Raw genomic sequence first — 19,428 nt, 5'->3', positions numbered from 1 at the left:
AATATAATAAAGTAGTTTTAATTTATATAATCAAATAGTTGAATAAATGTTAAAATGCATGCTCTAGACTTCTAGTAAACATTTTAAAATTAAAATGGGAACTTGATTGCTATTTTTTTTTATAGCTTTAATAGTTATATTACAAGACCATAGAATTGGAGGAAGATCAATAGTGAAATAACTAAGGTACTACACAATGTGTGTTTAGCCTTGGGTTTTCAACGCATGTAAATGGGTGATGGTAGTAGGGTGGCAACAGAAAGGATGAACGATGACGGAAACTAATTTCCATTGTGTAATCAAATACAACATAAACTAATTTTCATGAAGGGTGTTTTTGTCAAAAAATAGGGGCGCAGTGCGAAGATCAAAGAAAAGGTGTCAATAGCATGGGCATTTCCCACGTCCAGATTTAAAGAAAACGTACAAGTCACTGATTCATTTCGATGTAGATCCAATCCTTTGAGACATGTAACCAAACATATACTATGAATTACCAAAAACGACTCGACCACTAACACAGTCCCACCGCACGGGGCATTTCTAACTCACCAAGGTGCTTCTTTCAAGAAAAGAAAAACATTATCATCTTTATCTACACTTCCATTCAGATATAAATACTACAGTAAACGAATTACAATTATATTACCCAGTAACTGCAGTTAGAGCTTCTCCTCAGCCATCACTACCAAGAATAGTCTTTCCATACGCTGCTGGGAGAGAGATGACAGATCATGCAATTACAAAAGCAAAAACCACAAGTATCAGTATATTTTGTTCTACATTTGCGCTTTCCTAACATGAAGCAACAAACATCAACAAACCAGCAAACATTTTATATCGTAAGTTACCTATCTTAAAAGTCCCTTTGCTTGCCAACAAAAAGCTTCAAATCCAGAGCGTGATTATTTTGTGTTTATTGCTATTTTTTTGGTAACTGTAACTTTATATAGAACTCTGCACAGGAAAATTACAATGCAAAACTTTCTGGCATCATCACAACTTTGATTCATGTGTATACGAACATTTTCTCTTGAAAAGAGATGGAATTGAAGCCAAGAAAAATTACCATTCAGTCCTTTGGTTGTTCTTCCGGCATAGATTACGTAATTTAGAAATTGTTAGATCAGCACCTCCAAATCCATCCATTGTAGCGTTTGCCAAAGGAAATTCGGCTCTAGATGTCAAACTGCAGTAAACAATTAAATATAAGAAACAGCTCCAGATACACCAACTTAAAAACAATAAGAATTCTATTGCCAAGAAACATTCGATTAAAGCATGCAACAGTGTAAAACATCCATCACATGTTCGTTGAACTTCCAAGAGCAAAGCAAGTCACCTGCTTCGTAAAACGACACATGGCATGGCCACCTGTGTAGCTCCAGCTACGCCATATTGGCTTCCTGCAACAAGGACACAGTTGCAGACAGGTAACCCTGCATATTCAGCTCCCGCACGTAGTGCAGCCACAATCTTAGCTAGCCTGGATAGACAATCAACAAATTAATGAAAATTGACATACTAATATTTAAGGGAAAAATATGTTTAGTCCATCTAAAATATTTTAAATTTGATTTTAGTCCCTTCAATTTTTTTTGTTCTATTTTGGTCCTTCTAATATGAAAATGCACAATTTAGTCCTCAAAATGGCTTAAATAGGCTTAAAAATGGTTATAAAGTGCTATCTAGATCACTGAGGACCAAAATAGAATAAAATTTTTTGGAGGAACAAAAACTGAACTTGAGAAATTTTTTGAGAGCCCAAAAACATATTTTACTGCAATTAAAATCCAAATCAATCATAATTTGACAAATGATAATATTAAGGTTTCAATTTCAAATGATAATTTTAAAGTTCAAGATATTTATTTTATTTTTAGTGAAAATTATTGGGGATAAATGAACTAACCTTTCAGATGAGCTGGTATCAATCTCAACGCTCAATTTTAGCATGGATGCTACCTCCTTTGCTAACCTTTGTCTCTCAGCAGAAACTGGCAAAAATGGCAGAAGTGAAAGCCCCTTAGCAAAGAGAATTGTGCACTGAAAATGCTTGCAATGAGGGGCACATACATAATCAACGACTTGAGTATATACCAGCTCTTTTGGCTTCCTTGGCAAGCTCATCATCCAAATCAGAAGCAATTACCTTTCCTGAGACTAGTTGTCCATATAAACTTTGCTCAACCTCTTTATTCCCTACAATAATGACCTTTATACTTCGATCGTTGCCAAGCTTTTCCATTATGGTCCTATAAGTTTAATAAGCACAAGTAAAAAAGGAGGAGATATTAGTGTGCTCATTATACCTAGGAAGTAAAAAAGCGAAAGCTACACAAGCAAAGAGCAAGGATTGAGTTAGTAGATTGTGAACCTCAGTGCTCCTCAAATATTGAAATTTTTATATAGATATAGCTAATATAAGAATATCCCCTATACCAAAACAGAATGCTAATTTTCACCTTTGAATTTGCAATCATACATGCAACTTCACTCTAAGTTCAGTCCTCAAATGAAGATTATTTTCTATAATTCTATAAGGAAAAACTGAGAGAGAGAGAGAGAGAGAATAAAACGATTGAATGGAAAGGTGTACTAATTACATGCCTTAGGCCATAACCAGTATGAATTTAAAAATACTATCATACCGTCCCCAAGTATTCTACAAATAGGATCACCTGAAGTGCTAATAGGGCTCTTAAAAATTAAAGCTCGAGAGTAAATCTGACATTCTAAATTACTGCCAAATGAAATAAGCACCCCAATCCCTTACAGCACCTAAAAGATTTTGTAAATAAATCAGCAAGCTGAGCTTCTGAGTGATCCAGAACATCTCAAGACCACAAAATCATATTACATCAATAATCATAATATTATTTTACTTAGTAACTTGGTACCATTGCAAAATTTTGGAGCTAAATAGAATTACCCGGAAACATTATCACCACTTTTACTGTAGGCTGTTAATATTACCACTGGAATTCCTTCATTATAGGCATCGTCAATAAATCTGTCAATGGAGACATTACTATACGTTAAGGAATTTAAACAAATTAAAGTTCCATAATCATCCAAGTTCCTAAATTTATTAAACATTCTGGTAACATTTGAACGTTTAAGAAAGCTAATATAAGCAATCAGAGTACAGCACAACATTAAGAGGCAATGTAAATAAGGAGAAACATTTTAAAATGGGACTTCTGTAAACTGAAATCTTTCCAAAACTGAACAGTAGACCAACTGCGATCAAGAAAAGAAGGAAAATAAGCATAAAATATACACATCTAGGGACTTGCACAATGAGCTTTAACTTATTGTGGCAGTATATCAATTTTGTTGCAAAACAAAATTACTTATAACCAGTAGATACCAAAAATTCTACGGGAAAATACCTAGACCAAAATTATGCTTATTTATTCTTGGGTGTAGAACTTTCAATTAATAAAATACTCACTCTGAATGTTTAACAGTATGTTTGTTTTAGGGGATTCCCACTTTCCAAAGCACATTGAACAGGAACTCTAGTCTCACTATGTATTCACATTCAACGTGGCCCAACCCAACAGAAATACAAATACAGCTTATATCATGAAGAAAAAAAATTGCTATTGACAAGAAGATAACAAAGAAAAACCAAATAGTGTCAAAATTACTCTATTATCTGTGATAAAAATCCACTAAAATGACTAAGTGACTCAGACTTACAATGTGAAAGAATGACTAGGTACGATAACTTAAGAGGAATATTTAATTTTAAAGATATTGCTTGCCTTAACTAATGTACATCCGGTTCCCCTTAACTGTACCATAAAATATAGCTGTATTAAAAGATAGCTCCCCATAAATAAAACACATATGAAACATTCAATCATATTCAAAAAAATATGAAATAACTCACTGATCAAGGCCAGGTCGTAAAGGCAGACTTTTTGACATCACAAACTCTTCTAATGCCTTTTCCTGCCAATATAAGATAAAGAGTTTAACAGGATTCTCCACAAATCCTCATCGTCTTCTCAATATGAGTAAACTGAAAAATGATTTGGGGAAAGGTTTTCAGCCTACTAGGTTATAGAATCTAATTCCTTAGGAATTAAATATCAAAGTGCCAAATTTTGCGAAACCAGTAGATATCCCCCTCCAAGCGCAATTATTTTTCTGTCTATACTTTCTTTTTTACTTTTGTTTTCGGAGTAGAAAAAATGAGGTTAAGTTATTCTATTAAATCTTAAAAAACCAACGAAAAAGCAGCATATAATTCTCTCCTCTAGATATGATAATTCTCATTTAAAGCATCCATGGACTCAAAACCACGTAAACACTGGAAAAAGAAATCTTATTCAGAGAACAAACTGTAAAATGTATATGAATAAATAAATTATATTGGGAAAATAATTTTATTTTTTTTTGTCAAAAGTTCACAAATCTTTTGATCGAAAGTTTTTTTGGTCCCAAAATAAGCTATCCAAATTGGCTATTAGACAGCAAACATTTCTTATAGATATAATATAAGACATCAAGGAGACAAAAGGAAAATTTACATGTTCTTGAAGAGATTAAGAGACTTATAAAATTTGTCACATTTGTCAAACTGCATGGGTAGATTACATAAAGCATACTTAGGGTTATATGTACATTATTAAAGAATTAAATACAATAAGAGATTTGCAAGAATATTTGTTTTATCCATCAGAATTACAATGACGACACTAGGATTTGAATCTAAGACCTTTTGCATACTATCCCAATTCCCAAATTCCCCAAGAATATTAAATAAGAATAAAGCATTTCCTAGAACACTGAGTGCCAATTTTACTTGATACTAGTTACTAATTCAATACTAAGTAAATTCCGATACAAGTACCCAAAAGAATCCAAAATCAGAGCCCTTCAATCTGTTGTTCTCCCCTCAAAATTTGGATTCATCAAGAAATTTAAGGTGAAAGTGAGATGGCTAATCAAAAGCCTCCCTATAGGCCTATACCAATAAGGTTTTCAAATTATAGGTATCAATTTATTCCGAATTTTATTTGACTCTGTCGTAAAAAATATGGAGCTGTTTGGTTTTCAAATTAAGAAGTTGATCTGAATTATGAATTGCCACAAGTTTTGTTATGCCATTGAGGTTGGTTCTAATAAGCCAAATTAATGGTCCCAACACTAACCAGTCTCCCTTATGGCCAAGACTGCCTTTGTTGGCTTTTTTCTCTCTTTGGCCACTCAATCAGTTTGACATAAGAAAACACCTTTCTCCATGGAAAGCTTGCTTGAGAAGAATATAGGGGGAGTTAGGATTAGGTTGCTGTTTTTGTTGCTTTCTTCATTTCTAAGACTTCCCAATAATTTCAATTTCAAATGTTGCTCCTTTTTCCACGTAGAGGCTTCAAAGCAAACCTATAAATTTGATATTTTCTAATCACTTGTCGTCACAGTTAAGAATTGGTTTAAAATTTAAATTGTGAAACAATTAATAATATTATATCTATTTCTATCATATTTGTCAGCATTGTGGCTGTAAAATTTTTCTGTATTAATACAAAACAACAGTTAATTTACTATTCTTATAAATGCTTGAAATAGGAAGGCAAAAAAGCTCCTCTACAAGATGTGTTCTGGTCTTCTGAATTTTAGTATTTAATTAGAGAGGCACACCAGATCTTTCATTATAAATTCACCAGAATCAGGACAGTTTCAGCACAACCCTATGTTGTCATCAACAACACAGTCCTAGTTAACTAATTGCATTTAATACACCTAGCATTCCTCGTACAACAAAGTAAAAAAACACACTAATTATCAGTACTATACCATTCATCAAGATCAAGAGTAAGGACAAAACCTTTTGCTGCAAAACTCTTTTCGCAAACAGTCCCTTCTCATTTGTAGGTAACGAAGAAGGCCACCCAATCTGCTTATTAGAGACAACAACAACAACAACAAAAGAATATGGCTTAACTAACGTTGGCAATGCAGAAAACTACTGAAAGTTAATAACAACCTTGCCTATTTTTTTTTTTTCCTTTTCTTTTTTTGTTTTTAATTCCAAGCACAGACAAAAGACGAACAACTTACCCGATTAAAATACAGAAATACCATTTTTTCCTCATCTCCAGCACTTCTCCTACAACGTCATTATAAAACGGTTTATAAGCAACGTAGTCATGCACTGACAAATGACAATAACTTGCAACACTCAATAGTGAAGACACTAAAAAATTCAATGCAACAATTAACTCGAAATCAAAGCCAAGTGCAGCAAAGTCAATTCAACCACACATACACACATAAGCAAGGGAAGACTCTAACTAAACAAAAAAAAAACAAACACACTTGGAAAGATCGGAATAGACAGGTTCACTCCAGTTCGCGCAATCGAGCCCGAGCTTCTCGAACGCTGCGGACACAGGAGAAAAATTACAGCGCATTACATGGAATCACAAAAACGTAGAAGATGGATGCGGAATCGGCCACAATACCTTTATTGAAGGCGAGACGCTTTCCGACACGGTGCGAATCCATGAGAACCCTAAAATAGCAACAGAAAAGAGTTAATGAACGCGAAAAGCGGAATATGAAGAGAGAATCGCGGAGCGCAGCGAGATTGGAAAACGGAATGACTGACTCGTCGACTTCGAGAAGGACGGCGAGGTTTTGAGAGGAGTAGTGATCGGAGGATGAAGCGAAGACGGCGAGGCGCGGAGAAGATTTAGCGGAAATGTTGGAAGGAAAAAATGCGAAGTTGCAGAAAGTGGAGGGAAAGCGAATGCAGCATGACAGTATATGGGAATGAAGAATGGAAGATGCGAGTGTTCGTGGCGTTGCCATGGAGTGGACTGGACTATAGACTGGATTCCAATCTCATTATGATATTTTTTCAAACCCATTTACTATACATACATTATTGTCGATCATTAGGGAGTGCATTCAATTAGGATCTCCAAAAACTATCTTAGTATCCAAAAAATTTCTTAAATTTTAATAAATTTTATAAAATTTTTAAGGAATGTTATAATTTATAAAATTATTTTAAAAAAAACTTTAAAAATATAAATTTTAATGAAGACTTTATAATTTGAATTTTGAAAGATTTTAACATGTTTTTATAAATATCATAAGATTTTAAAGAATTTTATAAATTTCAAAGAAAAATATGAATTTGTAAAACATATTTAATATTATAAAAATTAATTAAAAAAATATAATAAATAACAATAGAAAAGTAAAATTAACTCAATTTTTTTTACAATAATTGATTTTATTGTTCATGTAATTAATATTTTTTTCTTCACATATCTAAAGTTATATTAGTTTTCTATGTATTAATATATTATCTTTCATGTTCTTAAATTTGAATAATAAGTTCAAAATTATGATCTTTTTAACTCATAGCACTAAAAATGAATATTCATTTATTGATTTTATTAAAAGTTCATTAAAATGATATTTTTTTTTGCATAAAAAATTATCTAGCACATACTAATACAAATTTAACACGTGTCTTAAATAGAAATAAAAACATTAAAAATTGTGAAACTTGATTTAAAAATAATAAATATTTTTTTTATTACAATTTTTAAAGATGTATGACATAAGTTAAATACACGGATACATAAATTTTTTAATATGCACATAGAGTAAGGAATCCACTTATTACAATAATGAATTTATTTAAACTTATTTTACTCATCTTATATCAAATTTCAACTATTCAACAATTAAATTAAAAAATTTTAATGTATAAATTAAATTTATAAAAAAAATTTAAAATTATTTAATAATTTATTATATAAATTTTAATTAATATATAAAATATTTTTATAATTATTGTAAATTTAAAAATTTCTAACAACAACGTCAAAATGTTAAACAATATTCTTTAAATTATAGTAAACATAATTAATAGATAAAATTGAAATTTTATCATAACACTTATCTACAAAATAATAATTATTATTATTATCTTCCCGACTATTATTATTGTTACGGTTGTTGTGTTAAATATGGTAAATTCTCTGACGGACCATTTAAAGAAGTGGTGCATGGGTGGTGAATGAATAATGACCGTAGATTAAGTGTTAAGAAAAGTAAACGGTTGAGATTTAATTTAATGAGTAAGTTTTAACAATTGCAGAGTAGTCCCTTGAAATTTTTTTATTGAGGGACATTTTGTATTGTGTTTAGGGTTTCATTTAGCAGGTGGGGGTGTTACGATTGTCTGGGTAGTTTGTTGGCAACCATGGTTGAAGTAGGGCGGCTGACGGTGGTGGTGTTTTGTTTGTCGCAGTCCGCAACCCCTTTGAACATCCGCTTGAGTGACATGGTTGAAGTAGGGCGGCTGACGGTGGTGGTGTTTTGTTTGTCGCAGTTAGCAACCCCTGTGAACATCCGTTTGAGTGATTTTTTAGATCTAAATAAATGGGTTGTAAAGAACGAAGTGTTTTGCAAATGACAAAGGCATTATGCATTATTGGTCGGTATTTTACTTTCCGTGAGGCGGAGATTTGAGGTAAAGGGTTTGTTGATTGTGGAGTCTGAATAGCGGATTGATGATGGGTGATTTTTTGTTTTAGTTGTTTGTTAACATTTTTGTTTGGTTGTTATACCTTTTTTTTAAATTGTAATTTGAAGATAGCATATGTGGTTGTTATACCTTTTTTGGTTTAGTTGATCCCTGATTTTGTGTGTATACGTTTGTATTGCTGTATGTGCCCCCATAGATTGTTAAACACAAAATTTGATTAGTTGAAGCAGAGAATGCAGAGACACAGCTGCAGCTTAAAGAAGGTGAACATCCAATATTGGGGATTTTTTGTTTTAGTTGTTTCTTAACATTTTTGTTTGGTTGTTATACCTTTTTTTTAAATTGTAATTTGAAGATAGCATATGTGGTTGTTATACCTTTTTTGGTTTAGTTGATCCCTGATTTTGTGTGTATACGTTTGTATTGCTGTATGTGGCCCCATAGATTGTTAAACTCAAAATTTGATTAGTTGAAGCAGAGAATGCAGAGACACAGCTGCAGCTTAAAGAAGGTGAACATCCAATATTGGGGATTTTTTGTTTTAGTTGTTTCTTAACATTTTTGTTTGGTTGTTATACCTTTTTTTTAAATTGTAATTTGAAGATAGCATATGTGGTTGTTATACCTTTTTTGGTTTAGTTGATCCCTGATTTTGTGTGTATACGTTTGTATTGCTATATGTGGCCCCATAGATTGTTAAACTCAAAATTTGATTAGTTGAAGCAGAGAATGCAGAGATACAGCTGCAGCTTAAAGAAGGTGAACATCCAATATTGAGGATTTTTTGTTTTAGTTGTTTCTTAACATTTTTGTTTGGTTGTTATACCTTTTTTTAAATTGTAATTTGAAGATAGCATATGTGGTTGTTATACCTTTTTTGGTTTAGTTGATCCCTGATTTTGTGTGTATACGTTTGTATTGCTGTATGTGGCCCCATAGATTGTTAAACACAAAATTTGATTAGTTGAAGCAGAGAATGCAGAGACACAGCTGCAGCTTAAAGAAGGTGGACTAAGTAGGTAGACTTTATGAGGAGGTGGTGGTGATGGTTAGGTGTTTGTGGTGTTTGTGTAATCCTTAATGTTGTGAATTGTTGTAGAATGTTGGGTTTGTTAGCAGAATACAAATTTTGTCATAGTTGATGAATGACATGTGTAGCAGAATACGTTATTTTGAGGTCTGTAATTAATAATTACAAGAGTCGTGGCCAAATGAATTCATGGTTTAAGGAGAATGGTGTTTAAAACTCAGGTTCATTATATTTGTCTGCTTAAAGAACCATTGATTAGGAATTATAAATGATATGTAGCAGTTTGATGAAATGAAAATATGTATTTGTTAGTTGATATTGTATGTTTATTTGTTGAAACGTGAAATTGAACAGATTAGTTAGTATGGATTTGGTATGGGAAGTATAAATTTTTTGGTTTGGTTATGTGAAACATGATAGATATGTTATAGTTATGGTCGTTTGTGTTGTAAGGTGTGGTTTAAGTTAGTATGTGGTTTTAGTTGAAGATCATTTAGGATGTAAAACATTTACAAATGACAGTGCTGGTTGCACGTATTTTGGGTGATGTGGAGAATTGAATGTGATTAGTGTATGTTAGATTTAGAATATATTGGTTTGTTAAATTTTGATAGTTGGTAACCGTGTATGGATTTGTGCATGTTTGTAGCAGATGAAATTGGTGTTTAGGTATTGATTGGAAGTTGTTAATTGCATAAATACTGGTTTAATAATGTCAGTATGAAATACTTATTAAAAGCATGTGATTAAAAATGGATTCGTGTGTTTTTGGATGTAGAATATAATAAAAATCATGTTTAAATAGTACATTAAAATTATAATTATATTTGATTAATTGCATAATATAAATCATAAAATATGAAACACAAAAATGTGATTGTTTTTGGGTGAGTCTTAGAAAGTTGCGAAGAAAGATAGAATTACATTGGATCTGTTGCAATATATGTATCCAAAAAAGGAATCAAAAAATAATTGGGCCAAGTGATACAATTTTTTTGTTGCAGAATAAGGATAAAAAAATGTGCAGCCCAGCCGATGATATTAATCCGAAAGGTGTAGGTTCATTCGTCAAGTTGTTTTGTTGAATTGAAGTTATGATAGTCCAATACTTTGACAGAATTCTGCAGCTCTCATGTGGATGGTGCGTTTACATTCATTATGATCACCGGAAACCAAATCTAACGCAATTTTCATTCGAACAGTTTCTTCATCAAGGCTCTGAAAATGTTACATTGTTTGACATATATTAATATGCATAAGTAAATTAAAATGAAATTTCAAATGTATTGCATTATTTGCTCACCACTTTGATTAAGTTTGGTTGAAATGCATATTCCATATCCATCCATTGTAAAACCCAAATAATAGAGTTGTTACTGTTATGCATTGGAAAAAAAATTTGTCAATATAAAATTCATTACGAAAAAAAAATGTAAAGTAAAATAGTATTGGTTACCTATGTCCACAATTTGGAACTTCTCTTCCTTGCAAAATCTCCCAGCTTTCTCCATGTACTAATTCTTTAACAAAATGTTGAGGATAAAAACTTGATTCCATCATTTGTATTATGACGTTAGACTGAAAGAGGAAAATAGTATGTAACAAATTGATAGTGAAGTTAGGATGGTTGATTTATTTGGAGTTAATTCTGACATACTATTCGCATCATGTTGTGACGTCTACCAGCCATTCTTTCCTCCTTCAGATAAGAATCCAAATGGTATATTACATTGTCTTCTAAGCTAAGAACCATCAAATACCAGTGTCCGCTATATTCCTCAATTGGCACATATATCTATGAACACGAAAATATTGTATTTAAATGTAGTTAAATAAATAGTTTTGTATTTGATTTGAAAGAAATATGGAATGCAGTATACATATTTTAATTTTTTTATATGGTTTCATCCAGTGTTTGGCATATGTTTCCAATAGGTCTTCAATTGTGTCTCCTTCAATGATAGCTCTCTGGAAATATGACAATTTGGATACATGTTATTAGGTGTAGTAAGGAAGGAAAATTAATGATGAAAATGTTGATAATAGATGTTATATAAAGTTGATAATTGTACATTAAAAAGAAATGATAATTAAATTTACAGTATTTTAGTGTAAAAGTTATATGATAATATTTACAAATTGTGAAAATTATTAGTCAGAAAAGAAAAGTAAACTGTATTTGGTTGTGGAGTTGGAAAAAAAAATTGTTAGAAAAATAATAACAATGAAAGGTTACCGCAAATTCAAGAGAAAGAGACCAAATGGTTTGGTCAGTAATCTTGTCCTGCATATGAGTGATCTTCATTGACATCCAAGCAACAACCTAATGGGGTTAGAGAGCAGAAAGGCTAATGAGTAATGTTGTAAATGATTAAACATTATGAAATATTAAATTTATACGTATACCTGACGTTTGATTTTATTTCCAGGACTTAAACATTGTAATTGTTGTCTTGTAACCTCTGTGTAATTCATTTTTAGGAGTACTTCACTAGAACAAAAGAAATAGAAAAATAAGTAAACAAAAAATAAAAAAATTGTAGTTGTAATTATTTAATACATTATGAAAGAGTTATGAAAATGGTAACCTGAGTTTATAGTCAGGGTAAAAAATATAGGTGCAAAGTAGTAATTCTTCTTTTGTTAATGCCATGTCTTGGGTAGGCCTAAAAATTGAGTTGATTTTCTGCAATAGACATGTGTTAGAGGAGTTGAATTAAAAAAAAATTGTAAATGTAAAGATTTTTACCCGTGGCAAAATGTGCCCTACAGCAAGGAGACCATCTAACTCATCATCACTTGATGGTATATCTTGCACATCTGTCTTGTTTGGTTGTTGAACCTGCTTTTTTGCATCCTGTATTAACTCAGTTGGTATGTTAGGGTTTTTAACATTGGTTTGTGCAGCTGAGTCGTTAAATGTCAAGTTTCTGTATACATTGGATGGCAACGCTGACTCCAATGAGCCTTCGTTAATTGTTGGCTAAAAAAATAGGAATTGTAGTTTTAGTGCAATGGAAAAACTAATTTCATTGACAAGTAATTGAATGTATTATAAAGTAAATGTAAAGTTAAGTATACATACGACCTTCCGTTTGAGTGGAATGGAAAAACTACTATTTTCATTGTAGTTGGGTGGTTGGGTTGACTGACGATGATGAACTTCCAGTTGAATTGCATTCGTCTTGTTCGAAGATGAATATCCAACTATATTGTTATTGCTCAAAATGCTTTTACCAATCATCTTACGCTTACTTGGTCTTGTATCAACTTGATTCAGAATGTGTGACTGATTGATAAATTTCCATTGGGATTGCTTTGTCAATGGAGATGAATTCCGAGAATATATTCGCTTAGGTGTGGTGTTCAGTCCAGTATCTGGAATTGTTGTTGTTAATGTTGGAGAATTTTGTTGAACATTCATTAAGCGAGAAATTGCAGTCATAGTTATGTCTCTTGTAATATTAATTTGAGACTCAATCTTTGCAAGCTTCGTATGTATTTCATTTTGTTTTTTCTCCATTTCCTGCAGACGGTCATTAACACCCTATAAAAGAAGTTTGTAAAAAAATGAAGTTAGTATATATGATTGAGGTTGTTGCGTAAAGAAAAAACTATAAAATGTTTGATGGCAAACCTGAGTGATGTTATAAATGAGTTTTGTTGCGGAGTATATGGCCTGAATAGTTTTGTCAAGAAGTAGTAGTTCAAGTGCAGTCTACAAAATCAAGCATTAAATGATTTGAGCATATATATGTACATAATGACAACGATTTTTGAGATGTAGTAGAATAAAGAGTATTACCTTGGAATGATTTTGATGTTGGTTGGTTGTGTCAGGATTATTCGTTAGAGCAATAACTTCTATTGGCCTGTATAAAAAGTATTGTTTAGGAAGCATCCAACTTCCATGAATGAATATAAGTGATTTACAATAAATGCATTGTTAAACTAACCCAAAAGAAGTGGAAGTGGTTTCAAAGGCTTCAGCATTTGCTGACGAGGTAATGGTTGGACTTTTGTTTGTTGAAGGCTCTGCCATTTCAATAGTAGTTGGTTCTATGTTCATGCGGTTGGCATTAGGAGAAGCCATAGCAAGTGGTGAAGAATGTAGTTTATTTGTGTGTAAAGGAATATAAGTGTGCTTATTTATCGTAATTGAGATTTGATTTTATTAAAAATAAAAAAAAAACTAGACTTAGGCTTAATAATGAAATGCATTAATAGTTGATTGAATGTTTGACATGCACTGAGGGAAGAATTTATTGCAAGCAGCAGTGATATTATTATTTTGTAACAAATGTGTGCTATTTTTGTACCGTAAAGCGTAATAATTAAATTTATTAATTTATTTAATTGATCTAATCTTTTGTGACAGGTACTGTGATATGGTGATTGGTGACGCTTCCCTTGATGAGAGAGAATGGTAATATTTTCATTAGAAAAATTAACTTAAATTATAAAAAATTAAATAAAATAATGATTTAATAATAAATTTATTAAAAAAATTAATATTTTAATAGTTGATTCAGTGATTTCGTTCCGAATTCGGAGGATATAACATTCCTCTTTTCATTAATATGGATATACTTTTGGAATAATTTTGCAAATGATTTTAGAAACAAATAAAATAAAAAACATAATAAGATAGTTTAATAAATATATTGAAAAATATGTTATTTTATAATAAAATTATGAAACAACTAAAAGTTGGAACCTTTGCGGATAAACAAAAAGAATAAATTATTGTAAATAAAAGAACGTAACGATATAAACATATATATATATATAATAAAAGTATTTAAATTTTATGTATTATCGTGTGTTGAAGTAGGAGCGGTTTGTTTGAAGGGCGTATTGTTGTATATTGGTGAAGAGTTTGCATGAGGTTTGTTTGAAGAATATTTTAGGCATTCAGCTTCAGATGCGTGATATGTGGTGAATGATTTGTTTGTGATGGCTTCGTAGGCATGTAGTTCTTGGTTAGAAACTTAGAATCCATGGACGAGAAGTAAAATACGGTATTTTTGCCGTCAAAATAAACAAAATAAATTGGTCGGAGTTACAGTCAGTGATGGTGAGAAAGAATCCGGTGACATAGTAAGCGGTGAGAAAGCAAGTAGATAATGTTGTTAGTGAAAACTAAAAATACAATAAATAATGTTAAGTAAGCAATGTAGAACTATATGCATGACATGTGTCTAATGACAACAGAGTAGTGTTGTTTAATTTATTTTATAATTTCCAAAAAGCCTTCAGTGATGTTGTAAGTTGTTCATTTATTTTGGTGACACGCAAACATATTCATGAGAGGGAGGGAAACAACTGTGTTAGCAATTTAATGAGGCTCCTCGGGAAAGTAAAACGTTCATCAAACGACGTAACACCGTCCATCATTAACCTGCTTTGGTTGGGGTTCCGTTTTGACAAGTTTTAGTATATGAATTTAGTTTGATAAAAGTTAATATAAATAGATGAAAATTATAATTTTAAATAGTGAAAATTTTGTGTCTGATAGATAACAAATTTGATATTAATTTGATGTTTGTAGTTTAAAAATGTACAATTTTTCATTATGATACTTCTTTATATAACAGTTTGTAATAAAAATTAATATAACAATAATTTGATAGAAGAATGAAATACAATATTTTTGCCATTTGGTAAATGAATTGGTAATTTATTTATTATAACAAAATTTGTATTTTTAAAAAAAATATATATAACATTTTATACAAACAAGTCATTATTATGAGAAACCGTAAATGTTAAACGCTACATACAAATTATTAATTTATACTGTTTAGAATAAAAGTTTTTTAGTTATGGAATTTTATTATTGAAATTTTATGTTTTTATGAATATATAATATTGGTTATTTTTGGAAGTAAAATATTAAAAATACAATTGTTAAATAAAACATTAAATTTATATATGTTGTAATAATATATATTAAATTATTTGTTAACATTAAAGGCTTTAGTGATATAAATTAGGGTAACTACACGGATCCGGATTCTCTAACTTTGGGAAAAGAAAGTTATGGTAACTTAATACATCTCAACCGTTAGATGTATAAAAATAAATCAGATTGTGACACGTGTACAACATATATTTTAACTTAAATGTACACGTGTGACAATGTGATCATTTATTACAAATCTAACGGTTGAAATGTATTAAGTTACCCTAACTTTCCCTCCACAAAGTCAGGGGATCCATTTCCATAACTACATACTTCAATTAAGAGTACACACATGTACAATGCACTATTCATGACTTCGTAAGGCAGCATATGACAATTTTAGTAATATTTAATAATAAATTCGCAAAAAATGAAAAGTTAATAATGAAAATAAAACATTAAGTTACAGTGATCGACATTAAAAAACAATATAGTCTTAAAATCCATTAATGTTATGATCATTAAATCATATATCCTTTTGAATGACCTGAAACAAACATGGAACAAACAATTACAAAAAAATATTAATTGGTTTAAATTAAATATTAAAATGTTATTAAGTTATACTTTCAGTGCGTATACTCACCCGTTGCACATTATTTTGTGTTATGTTCAAAAAGTATGGACCACGAATACGCGCTAGTGCAAAGACGACTATCTGAACAAAACTGAAATAAATTAATTGAACAATTAAGTAAAATTAATTTCATATATTTTGTTATAGTACAAATATTACCTGCTTCGAAACTAAAACACAACCAACGACAATGTGGTGGCCGTATTGTGGGTGTTCTTTTGCTTTATAATGTAAGCTTGCCCCAATCGTTGCAGTTGGGTCCTAAATGAAAGATAATGTTATAATTAAAATGAATAGATTGTATTAAGTTTACCAAAGTTTAGGGTTGGTACCTTCAAATTGATTGTATAATTGCTCTTGCCTGTTGGGGTCATGGAGTCGACAAAAGCAACAACAGTTGGAACTCTTTCTAAATTATGGTCTATGTTAATCAATGGTGTCACTTCTGGTAGCCCTATTGTTAATAAACAAAAAATAATAATTTGAAAGTGCGTTGGAATATTTAAAGAGACAGAGGTGAATAATGGAAAAAACCTCTGGATATGACATAATGAAGAGCATAACGCCAGGGTTTAATGTTGAAGGCCATGTTGGCAAGTCGGGCAATATTTGAATGCAGTTGTTGCGTTGTCAAAGGATTATCAGACTGCCTGTTCCTGATCTCAGCTTCCACCAAACCAGCAGGTCCAGGCATAACAGTGGCTATGTTACATGAGGTAAATGTGTCGTCATCATTGTCATCTCCAAGTTCCTCGGGTGGTGGTGATAATGGAGACAATGGTTGTTGTTGTGTAGCCTCAGCCACTTCCTTACCTGCCCTAATCCTTCTCCATTCAGATAGTAGTTGTTGATGTATGATTTCTTCCTCTGAGGGAACTAAGTGTTCGTCCTCATCGTTGTCTGGTACGTAATCGACTCCTCTACGAGACATTTCTAATATAAAAGAAAAACAAATATGATTCTAATAATATTTATAAATTTTGTAAATTATTTACTATTTATGAAGTTATTGAATTTGGGGTTTAGATATTAAATTTGATGTATGGTTTTTATTTACAATATTTAATAACTACGTTCAGTCGTTCACTATATATATATATTTATGATATTTATAGTTTTTATTAATTAAATTTAACACGGTATGTACTTTTATTTGAATTAATTAAAGTCATATAGTTTATAATATGTGTAAAATAATATATTTTGAGTATGTTGAGGAATTTTATTAAAAATTATTTAAAGTTGTCATCACATATATTATTTATCTTAACTTGCAATATAACTTATATATAGCAAAAGACATATTTTTTATACTGAAATGTAAAAAGTGAATTTAGAATTATTTTATGTTTATGGTTTATAAATTAAGTACGAATTTCGTAAGAATATTCGTTATAATAAATATAGTTTTGTATTTTAAAATTTGGTTGACATACATCACATTTCATTAAACCATTAATGTGAGGATAAACGAGAATATATAATTTTTATATTATACTTACGTGTAAAAAGTAGTAGTAAATAGATGATAGTTTTTTGTAACCTGCAAACGAAGAATACAAATATATTCAGAAAATATAAATCAACTATGAATAACTTATATTAATGTCATATAAAGATGATATACATAACGTAAAGTGTTACAAAATAAAACTCACAGCAACGAAGTCTACCGGAGAAGACGAAATTAACGCAAACCAAAGGAGGAAGAGTTGGTGGAGAGAATGAGATGCATCATGTATAAATAGAGAATGAAATACATTAATGAGTTTGAATGGAATGGTTGGTCAAAGGCTGGTCATAAGTCAGTTGATGCGGCATGTCCCTGGTCTGCAGTCAGATGGTGGTGAGTAGTCACGTCATGCAGCAATAAAAGATCAGAAGGCGCGAAATAGGACATGCGTTTGGTATGTATTTTAAGACAATGGTAGGCAACATGTGCTACACAACACAAGTCAAGTAAATTAACAGTTAAGACACTCGTATTGCACAACAGCAGAACTATATTAGTACGTGTTATCTAAATTAAACAAGTTTATTAAAATTTAAATTTCATAGGTTGTACAACTGTTAACAGTTTAACAAATTTTGGTTGAATTTATTGTTTAATAATTTCAAACGTAATGTTATAGTACATTTTATACTATTTTAATGAATATAATAAATAACATTATTTGTATATATACACATTATATAAATAGGATATATTATGGTATCCATGAAAATTAATAGGTTTTGGTACTTTAAGTTATGTCAACAAATAATATTTCAAAAAAAAAATAATATAATAAAAATTTAACATTAAAAATTAATATAACATCAATAAATATAAAACATGAATTAAAAATTAATAATGAAAAGGTAAATTTTCATTACAAATTTTAGTTATATGTGACAGAATAAACAAATTTAAAAATAAATTAATATTAATAAAATATTCAAATAAATTAATTAAAAATTATTACAAGTGTTAAATTTATTTATATTATAAATTTAAGAAATTAGCAGCAAAGAATAAGTAAAATGTATTCAAGAAATATTAATATTCAAGTATTTAATTATAATAGATGGTATTAATGTATTATTAAGGTACGATGTATAATACATATATGATATATTTTTTCAAGATGGAGAGCAACCCGAAGACATCAAATCATTTGTATTGTCATGATTATGTGAAAACTTCATTCGCAAAAGGTAGTCCCCGCATACTCGTGGATTCAAGTTTCATTTGTATTGAATGATGGCAATGGTTTTACAATGAGTAAGGATACAGAGTCTGAAATTTCTTCCGACTCATCCTCCGATCAATTAAAATAATAATAATTTTTAATAAATTTATTATAAAATAATTATTTTATAATAAATTTATTAAAAATTATTATTATTTTAATTGTTGGGACAAAAATTCGGAGAAACGATTCGAAAGCTGAATCATTTCTCTTTTGCAATTGTTTCAACTTTCAAATTCGTTCTCCAGTGTGTACACCTTTTTTTTTGGTTTTGTCATTGACCAAATAAGATGGGAAAAGAAAATATGAAATGATATGGGTTGATGGATTTTTATATTATATACGTGTTGTACAATATTTATACATAAAATAATGTTTGCATATGTCAACGTCATAATTTGATTATAAATGTTAGTTGTGTATTGTGAGGTTGAGTCCTCCTCATTGAACACCAAAAACATGAGTACAAGCAGCTCTCAGCCAAAGGTTTATGTCGTCTTTGAGGGACGGAACCCAGGAATTTATTACTGTTGGGAAGAATGTGAATCACAGGTTAGGGGCTACAAGGGTAACAAGCATAAATCATATGCGACGTATGAA

The 19,428-nt window shown here is 30.6% G+C and overlaps 1 protein-coding gene and 1 long non-coding RNA gene across 3 annotated transcripts; one reads left to right on the top strand and one right to left on the bottom strand.

Moving 5' to 3' along the window:
- Positions 1-362: 362 nt before the first annotated feature.
- Positions 363-6,878, bottom strand: LOC109819311 (Haloacid dehalogenase-like hydrolase (HAD) superfamily protein). 2 transcript variants are annotated; one of them, XM_020385010.3, is made up of 13 exons: positions 6,626-6,878; positions 6,480-6,529; positions 6,334-6,397; positions 6,076-6,124; positions 5,843-5,911; positions 3,902-3,963; positions 2,933-3,013; positions 2,101-2,255; positions 1,913-1,997; positions 1,343-1,486; positions 1,070-1,189; positions 852-957; positions 363-713 (listed from the first exon to the last, which is right to left on the bottom strand). In XM_020385010.3, coding segments are annotated over exons 1-12 (1,083 nt in total). In that variant the 5' UTR covers positions 6,829-6,878; the 3' UTR covers positions 363-713; positions 852-956. The 2 variants fall into 2 exon arrangements, with proteins under 2 accessions (XP_020240599.1, XP_020240601.1); XM_020385012.3 differs by having other exon boundaries at positions 363-710.
- A 1,077-nt stretch (positions 6,879-7,955) lies between these two features.
- On the top strand, positions 7,956-10,798 carry LOC145951833 (uncharacterized). Its single transcript, XR_014429771.1, has 2 exons — positions 7,956-8,509; positions 10,559-10,798. It is a non-coding gene; the product is annotated as an uncharacterized LOC145951833 (long non-coding RNA).
- The last annotated feature ends 8,630 nt before the right edge of the window (positions 10,799-19,428 follow it).

The sequence above is a fragment of the Cajanus cajan genome, chromosome 1 (genome assembly GCF_000230855.2).
Source record: "Cajanus cajan strain Asha chromosome 1, NIPB_CcT2T_4, whole genome shotgun sequence".
In the NCBI taxonomy this organism is placed as follows: Eukaryota; Viridiplantae; Streptophyta; class Magnoliopsida; order Fabales; family Fabaceae; genus Cajanus; species Cajanus cajan.
Note: the sequence above shows the minus strand (reverse complement) of the source record. Positions and strands in the feature narration are given on the sequence as shown.